The 9,317-nt window shown below is 34.0% G+C and overlaps 1 protein-coding gene across 1 annotated transcript; it reads right to left on the reverse strand.

The window, feature by feature from the left end:
- Window positions 1–408: 408 nt before the first annotated feature.
- LOC149169430 (peroxidase 49-like) lies at window positions 409–2,151 on the reverse strand. Its single transcript, XM_089427094.1, has 4 exons — window positions 1,841–2,151; window positions 1,535–1,726; window positions 1,238–1,403; window positions 409–1,112 (listed from the first exon to the last, which is right to left on the reverse strand). Exons 1-4 carry the CDS (start codon window positions 2,096–2,098, stop codon window positions 697–699), a joined length of 1,032 nt encoding a protein of 343 aa, XP_089283220.1. The 5' UTR covers window positions 2,099–2,151; the 3' UTR covers window positions 409–696.
- Between the last annotated feature and the right edge of the window lie 7,166 nt (window positions 2,152–9,317).

A 9,317-nucleotide genomic window follows, 5' to 3' on the forward strand; every position in this document is an offset into this window, starting at 1 on the left:
ACATCCACATCTGGATTGTGAATCAGGAATGAGAAAGAGACATTGTCAGAATATAATCCATTTGACCATCAAAATTTCCTATGAATTTTATAAGATTAACCCTGGTCCCAATGCGTTTTATTTATTCTGTTATTATTTATACACGTCAACGTTTGATGTTCTAATATCCAGGTCATTTTTCTGGTTATATTAACGTTTGATGGGCACGATGCTTGAAATTTTATGTTGGAATACTCTCGTTATGCAAAATATGCAATCATAATAATCACGGTGTTTACCGTGCAGGCAAACATTCAAAGAGTAGCATCACTTTGATATTCAAATGACGTACACCACATTGACGAAACCCCAGATTTCCATTTTTTTTTCTTTTTTTGGAAAACACGATCAATTGAAAAAGGAACAGAGAAATCAAATATGATGAATCTCAAGATCTTGATAAGAAACAACTCATTAAGCCACATTGCTTCGATTATGTAGAAATACACCTTACATGGCAATTTCAGGCGCATGCTGAACTAATGTCCGGCTAGTGTCTGACCCTATTGGAAACAAAATAGTTTACTGGCGGCATAATTATTATAGATGTGAATGCGCTCGAAAGGATCATTTAAAAATGCATTTTGATGGCAGCTACAAACGGGAACGTAAGATATAGCAACAAAATCGTTGAAATTGATTGAGCTCGAGTACTGATCAACTGAGAACAGTACGACAATTGATCCTGATTTCTCCCATGGTGCCTGTAAGAGGGCTGATGTTCCCCATCTTCACCATTGATTCTGCAAACTGTTGGAGAAAGAGCTCTTCATTTTCTGCGTAAGCTTTCACTGTTTCCATGGTCTTCCCTTGGCCCTTGGCGAACAATTCTTCGTCTGAGTTCAACAGTCCATACCCGCTCAGCAAGTTCTTGAAGTAGTAGTTGTCGAATTTCGTAGGACTCACAAAATCCAATGGGGACAAGTTATTATCTCCTCCCGATTTCGGACACCCAGATATAAGCCGACTGTAGTAAGATTTGTCCAGGCTGGAGTCTGGCTGGCCATTTCCACTCTGGTTGTAAAGCCTCTGCCGGAAACTTGTGCATCGAGATTGGCCGATCGTGTGACTTCCTGCGTAATTAGCATTTGTATTTGTATTTCACTACTTAATAATCTCCTCTTAATATTGAATGCTGCAAAATGAAATGATTGAACTGCAAATTATGACGCTGCAAGTAAATACGATATATAAATACCTGAAAGGGCCACCAAGTCTACCTCATCCAGACCCTGGCGTTTAAACTTAGTAATGAGAGTCTGGAGAGTTGAGTTGGGCGCTGGGATATTGTTGTTCGACCCACTCAAACTTGCACTCCTCGAGTCCCTTCTCCCCAGTAAAACCTCCCAGCCCAGACCTCCACTCTGATATTATTCATTCATAACACATCAGCAAGTATTATTATTTACTAGATTACAATATTGCCATGGAAATCAAGTGCTGGCAAAATATGTTATTTTGAAAGAATGAGATACTGGCCAGTAAGGTGTATTACCAGGACCACTGAGTCACGAGCTGTAATAGCAAGTGTATCTGCACATGATACAGTTTTTGGGCACGCCTTTTCTAGTTCACTCTTAATCTGATCAACGACCTCAAATCCTCTTGCAGAATTTCTGTTGGGATTCGATTTCTTCTCACTCACAATGCTTCCACTGTCATCTAGTAGCAAAGATGCGTCGCACCCCTGTCATGACATTAAAATTTCGCACATTAACACGTACATTTTATTTCTACTGATTCATCAGTAGCCATTATTCAATGCAATTAGATCAATCTGCATGACGAAAAGAATGCTGACCTTGACAAAACAATCATGGAAGTGAAGCCTGAGTAAGGATGCCGCCATTCGAGCCTCCTTCATCACGGCCTTCTCCACGACCGATTTTACTATTTGTTCGGCCATAGGACATGAATGGTCATAAAAATGTGGAATCAAATTATTGGAAGGTTGCGGATAGGATACTGGGAATGATAATACGAACACCTGCAGCGAACAAAGGAGCAAAAGAGGGATAAGAGAGGGGCGGGGCGAAATAGTTAATGCCATGATTCTCATGAACGGACGAACTGCGATACGGGTGTATGAATGAGCCCAAGAAACACGAAAGAAAGAAGAGGCTGTAGGTATTGGTTATGTGAACGCTTATTTATATAAATGCATGGGGAGTTCTCCACCGCGTTAACGTCGAATTCAAGTGTTGAAAAATTCAATGGAAGAAGACAGCTCAGCTACTCCAGTGTACCACAATCTACGCGGGATGATTGATTCAGATCTTCAATGATTACTTTAAAAATTTGTAAGTCAACAAGGACGCAGATTTTCGCGTCAGTTAGATATTAAAAACACTAAAGAAGAATACGCGTGTTCCACTAAGTCAATGATTAAGGAGGAATACTGGTTGTCCCATGCCTAAATGAATACTTAGCGGTCTATCGTTGTGAACGACCGGCAGGTAGCAAGTGAGGCGGTCGAAAGTTTCCAGGGCAGGTAGCCGCCATTGTCGTTGTTCTTGTACTCCGTATATATAAAATTCAAATTGCTTTAACCCGCCAAGTACCTCCTCTTCCGTTTTTCCATTATAAAATAGGAAGCAAAAAGGCAAAAGATTTGTACAACCATTTCAACTCACAGAAGCTTCAAAGTAATTCCTCTCCAGGGATCTTCATATATAAAATCCCTTTAAACCAACAATTTGTCATTCCCCTTCAGGGAACATCATATATAAATTCCCTTGAAAGCAACAATTTCTCGTTTGGTAGTACAATCTTTCGTCTCTTTTAGAAACTGCATTTTTTAACCTAACCACCTTATTGTGTAACTTGTTTATAATTCTATATAAAAATGTTTGAAACAAAATATAAACACTCTCCCAAGAAACTTGCATACAGGCGTATGACACAAATTTCCTTGAAGCCTTATCTCAACGGATTGTCTTATGAGCTAGTTATCGCATGGTTGTCATGTCACCCACTCCCATCACCGAGTCCACTTTACTATTTTACTATTTCTTTTTCCCAAAGGAAGAAATCGTGCTTCTGGGAGTAGCTCTCAGGGATTAAACAGCAAGACTGGTAGAGACTAAACCTCTTCACTTAATTTAGTTTATTTTGTTATCTACAATAAATTATTTATTTGGAATGGATAAATATAAACAAATTATCTAAAAAATAAACATTCAAAAATTACAATTACACAATCAATTTGATATTTACGTTTCTGTGAAATTAATATATCTACAATAAACTATTTATTTGGAATTGACAAATATAAAAAAATTACACAAAGAATGTGAAATTAATATTTAAATTAGCCATGTAATTGTGGTTTAATACACCATTAATTATTAGGTATGGACATATTTTATATTTATATTATTTATTGTGTAAAAGTATTTTTTATTTTTATGTTTATATTCTTTATTGTTTGTAAAAAGTATTTTTTGTGTAAATTTTAAATTTTTATATATTTAATTAGTTGAATATTGAAATTTTAAAATAATATGGTAATCAATATGAATTATTATTATTATTTTTTTTTATGAAATATATACATGTTTGTATTGATTGATTCATATTTAATATTTTGTGCGGGAATTGGGAGAGTGATGGTGATTTGGAGAGACTAGTTTGCATTGAAGGAACTTGTGGATTCGTTGCCCCTTCCCTGATTAAATGGTTATTGGAGTGGGGTTTTACTGAACGATCTTCTAGTTGAAAGGATGGGAGGGGTTTTATCCCCCCTCCATCCCCTGTCTATTGATTGGCATTGGTGGATTTCGTGGAGCTACATGGACTAGGCGAAGCAACATTTCTTAGCATGGCCACTAGAGATATTGTTGCAAATTCTTATGATTTGCATGTCAATGACCTTTGTGGGATCCTTGAGCTAGAGGAGGCTCTTCGAATTAACAATTGCAATAGTGGTAAGGATGTCAGAAAAATGTTTGCTAAAATGTCAGAAAGAGATACTCGCTGAGAGTATGGTAATGCACACAATGTGTTTGACAAAATTCTCTAGCCAATGTTGGATTTGGAAATGAAAGGTGTTGGGGAATTGGATCATAAAAAATTTCCAGGTTTTGTTCAGTCCATGTCTCCTGAGTCCCTTTGCTTTACGGTCATAGAATCAGATGTTGTGGGAGCATTGGTAGACAATATTCAACAATGGGAAAGTATCCCTGTGCATGAGATGAGGCTCCTCTATGGAGGGAGGAAATTAAAGATGGAAAAAGACCTTTCAAACTATGGAATTAAGAGGGATGCCACTATCTCTATAGCAACATGCTTATTTGGAGGTGCCCGAGGAGGTGGGGCATCTTCAATATCAAAACCCTTGTCATTCAAAGATGCGCTTAAGTTAGATTCCAAATATTAGTCACTAAAGGATCTTTCATGTCAAGCTTTCATGGTGGAGCATTCAGCAAACACCCCAATGATCGAGGTGAATGATATTTTAACTATGAGGATGAAAAAAATGAAAAAAAGAAAAACCCATGAACAATTCTAGTGTGTAAAACTAAAAATGTTGAACTTGTTCTTTGAAGTTTCTCGCTTCCTCATGTAATCTACTTTTTTTTTTTTTATTTAATAGAATTTAATTTAAAAAGAAAAGAAATATATAATTGTTTGTAATTTTTATTGATAAAAATAAAATTACAATATAACTTATTGAATTTAATTCTAGATTAAACTATAAAATTCATCTCCAGAAATTTAAAGATAAAAAAATAAAATATTATATATAAAATATGAACTTTACAAAAATATAAATAGTATTATTAAGAATCGACATATATTTATCTTAATTTTCTATGTACCAACTAGCATAGATCTATCTTTATTACAAATCTATGAAGTGTTGAGAGGGATAAGTTTCTTGAGGTGAAAATATCTTTTAGAGTGTTAGAACGAAAAAATATTTGCACCTTAACAGACTTGATCTCTTTCCACACTTGATACATTCATGGTTAAAATGGAAACACACACACCTATACCATCTATTAATTTTCATTTTTTAAATTATATTTTTAAATGCACAAATGGATTGAATGCCTTGAAAAATCACTTGGATACTTGAATTGTTTAAACTACACATTTTAAGCTTTTAATTACAAGAAATATTTACTGATTCTAGCGTTAGAGTTCCAATAAATATTGAAACTTGTAAGCTTACATAGCGATCTTATCAACTACGTTGTCAGTATTATCCTTATCTATTAAGTCATCAGTCTTATCTTTTAGCTATCAATAGAAGCATCTATTGTTCCTATAAATTAGGCTCATGCATAGCTCATTTTCTTAAGCAATGAAGTGTATTTCTCTTCGTTCTTCATCTTGTGATCTCTTGGTAGAAGGATTGTTTAGCTTTGCAGTTTGATCGTTAGGTATTTTAATACTCTTTCATGGTATCAAAGCCTTGGTCGAGGTTCGATTCCCCGATTTGTGTTTGAGGGGGGATGTTGGAGTTTGTATTTTCCAACGCTTCATTTCCCTATGAGCTAAGTATGGTGAGTTTTAAGCTCACATAGGGACTTGCATGTACTCAGTTGTCGTAGTTATCCTTATCCGACACTAGGGCTCCTCTATTTCTATATACTGAAGGCTTTCTATGTGTTTCAACATAAGTATGTGAATAATTCAATACTCTTTAATGGTATCAGAGAGGGCGATTCCTACCCTACTAAATTCTTTTTTGATTTTCTTATTTTTATCTTGAATGGGGCTTATTTTGAAGTGAGATCTCGAAATTTCTTCAAGATCTACAGATATGTCTAGGAGATTATGGTTTCAAATCTGAGTTTGATACCTATGGTTTTTTATGGTATTAGAGCTAAGTATTGTGAAAACCTCAACATGGTATCACAACCTTGGTCGAGGTTCGATTCCCTGATTTAAGTTTGAGGGGTGGCATTGGAGTTTGTCTTTTCCAACAGTTCATTTCCCTATGAGCTAAGTATTGTGGGTTGTAAGCTCACATAGGGAATTTCATGTACCAAGTTGTCATAGTTATCCTTATCCGACACTAAGGCTCCTCCGTTGCTATATAATGGAGGCTTGCTATGTGTTTTAACACAAGTTTGTGAGTAATTCAATACTCTTTCATGGTATCAAAGCGGCTGATTCCTTCCCTACTGAATTCTTTTTTGAGTTTCTTATTTTTACCTTGAATGGGGCTTATTTTCAAGTGAGCTTTGAAATTTCTTCGAGATCTACAAATATGTCTAATAGATTATGGTTTCAATCTAAGCTTGATACCTATGGTTTTTTCATGTTATCAGAGCTAAGTATGGTGAAAACCTCAACATGGTATCACAGCCTTGGCAAAGGTTTGATTCCCTGATTTTCATTTGAGGGGTGGTGTTGGATTTTGTCTTTTCCAATGCTTCATTTCCCTATGAGCTAAGTATGGTGAGTTGTAAGCTCACATAGGGACCTGCATGTACCCAATTGCCATAGTTATCCTTATCCGACATTAGGGTTCCTCCATTGCTATATAATGGAGCATTTCTATGTGTTTTAACACAAGTTTGTGAGTAATTCAATACTCTTTCATGGTACCAGAGCAAGTTATTACTGCCCTGCTGAATTAGTTTTTGAATTTCTTACTTTTATCTTGAATGGGGCTTATTTTTAAGTGAGATCTCGAAATTTCTTCGAGATCTATAGATATGTCTAGGAGATTATGGTTTCAATCTGAGTTTGATATCTATGGTCTTTTCATGGTATCAAAGCTAAGTATGGTGGAAACGTCAACATGGTATCACAACCTTGGCTGAGGTTCGATTCCCCAATTTGCGTTTGAGGAGGGGTGTTGGATTTTTTCTTTTCCAATGCTTCATTTCCCTATGAGCTAAGTCTGGTGAGTTGTAAGCTCACATAGGGACTTGCATGTACCCAGTTGTTGTAATTATCCTTGTCTGACATTAGGGCTCCTCTATTACTATATAATGGAGGCTTTCTATGTGTTTTAACATACGTTTGTGAGTAATTAAATACTCTTTCAGCTAGATAAAATTGTCCAAACCTCTATTTGAGTGTAAAACTTGAGAAAAGATGTACACCTCCAAAGACATTATTTTTTTTGGGAGATTGATAGATCCAAAATTAAAATGGATATATGTTGGTTCTTAATAATAATATTCATATTTTTATAGATATCTATATATAAAAATATCCTTATTTCTAATATATTAAAATACTAATAATAAATATAGTTAGATATTTTCCATTTTTCATTGACATATTTTATAATCCTTTATTTTTATGTAATGTACATGTGTGTGTATGGGGGTTTCTCAAAACGATTTTAATATAAATATTATGTTTTTATATGTTTATTAATTAAAGTATGTACATGAGATATATCCCATGTCCCAAGGGGTCTCATACATCAATTTGGTGTTGTCTTCATGGTGACTTTAAAATTAGATTATAATTATTATAGTTAAAAGGCTTGGATTATTAGTTTGGAATGGAAGTATAACATATATTTGAAGATATTTATTATATCAAACAAAACATGTAAATGTTTCAATAAAAGAGTTATAATAACACATAACAATAAAGTTACTTAACCTAACCTTATATGTGTTATTATAATAATTTTGAGATAATATATAGAATAATTGAAGATAAGTCATTATAAGGTAGTTAGAAGGATTATATGGTGCATTGTGCACATTCAATGGGTTGATCAGAAAATACCAGGAGTGATTGAAATCCTAAAATGAAAGGGAAGTTATGCTACTTAGAAAATATTGATTCTAAATGGATCGAATGTATTGAAGGCAAGAAGTCCATATGGGGATGCAATTTTTTTGGTTGGTTCAATGGTAGTGAAATCTTGTATTACTTTCGATTAAAGAAAAACATAAGGGGTTTATACATTTTAATTATATGAAATAGACTTATAAAACTATTTTACTATAACCAAAGAACTATTTTGTTAACAAAGAAAATATTCACTGAATGAAAGAGTAAGGATATTAGAGTGCATATGCATATTGAATAAAATCACAAGAATCAACCACAATAAAAATTCACTTACAAAAATTAATTAGTATTTAATATTTTTATTATACTTCAGAAAGTATGATAAATTAAGAGATTCATAGAATGAAGGAAAACATATTTACAATAAAGAAACGATAAAAATGTCAATGCAAAAAATTACATGCATTGAAGTCAAATTAAGGTAGATGTAAAGACAATTTAGTGTGTCATTAGTTTAGCACAAATGCAAATGAAAGACAAACTTTTCCTGTAACACAAATTTCAAGTAAATTTCGATCTTCATCATCAATGATGATTCCATAATTCCTTTATTACATAATGGTGAGCTCTACAACTTGACTTCAAATAACTTCATTTCTATGGGAAAATTCATTAATTCATTCATAGCATTCATTACAGGAGGGTCCACTTTGCAACTTGAAATTGGGGTCCCTTCGCACCACAACTATTAAACAAGTGTTTTGCATGACTTTGTAGAGGCCTTTTTTCCATTCAATTGTGAGATAAAAATACGGATTTAAGTGGTTAAGAGAACAATTATGCATGTAAACTGATGTTAGAGTAAAAAATGTGATGTGTTTTGGCAATTTATTTAGGTATGAGGATTGTAATGCATTGGTTTTGACCCTTGGACTATATTGAATCAAATTATGTAAATGATTTAAATATGTTAGTATGTATTGCTAGTGTAAAGCTCAAGTGTAAAGCCTAACTAGTTAATGGATAGACACATGATTGGATGTATTTCCATTGACAATGTGATAAGCTTGTCATGGTAGGTGCAAGTAATGTTAATACTAATGTTTAAAATATAATATAATAGGGTCGATGCTAGCTATGAGTAAACAAGAAAAAAAGAGTTGATACATTTCCACTAAAGGAGTAGAGGAAAGGATCTCTGGGAGATCGAATCATTTGTTGCTAATTCTGAACCCATGAAATCATTTCCTTTCCACCATGTGTGATTAGTGAACTTCATACATCTCCATTGAATAATTAAGCTAATTATTGTGTGCATGTAAGAGGTTGGTTGGGAAAGTCTTTTTTGACAAGGTATTAAAGCATGGTTTGAGTACAAGATTCCTTTTGACAAAGGTAATGCCAACCATAACCTTCCTCATTTTCCCCTTACTATTAGAAGAATAAATTCTCACTAGAAAATATGATATCTCAAGAGGTGGGTGAGGTAATGTACACCATTGTACACATAATAGTGGATTGCGAAACAAAAACTACTAAGAAAAATATCTAAATAATGAAGC

The sequence above is a fragment of the Pinus tabuliformis genome, chromosome 4_2 (assembly GCF_031772625.1).
Source record: "Pinus tabuliformis cultivar Carrire ecotype Pingquan chromosome 4_2, CPIR1, whole genome shotgun sequence".
In the NCBI taxonomy this organism is placed as follows: domain Eukaryota; kingdom Viridiplantae; phylum Streptophyta; class Pinopsida; order Pinales; family Pinaceae; genus Pinus; species Pinus tabuliformis.

Bases quoted from the DNA above. Each gene is read 5' to 3' on its own strand.
- LOC149169430 (XM_089427094.1), bottom strand. From the start codon at position 2,098: ATGAGAATCATGGCATTAACTATTTCGCCCCGCCCCTCTCTTATCCCT. The intron at 1,404-1,534 runs GTAATACACCTT...GAATAATATCAG, and splicing joins CTCGTGACTCAGTGGTCCTG to AGTGGAGGTCTGGGCTGGGA. The intron at 1,113-1,237 runs GTATTTATATAT...CTAATTACGCAG, and splicing joins AGACTTGGTGGCCCTTTCAG to GAAGTCACACGATCGGCCAA.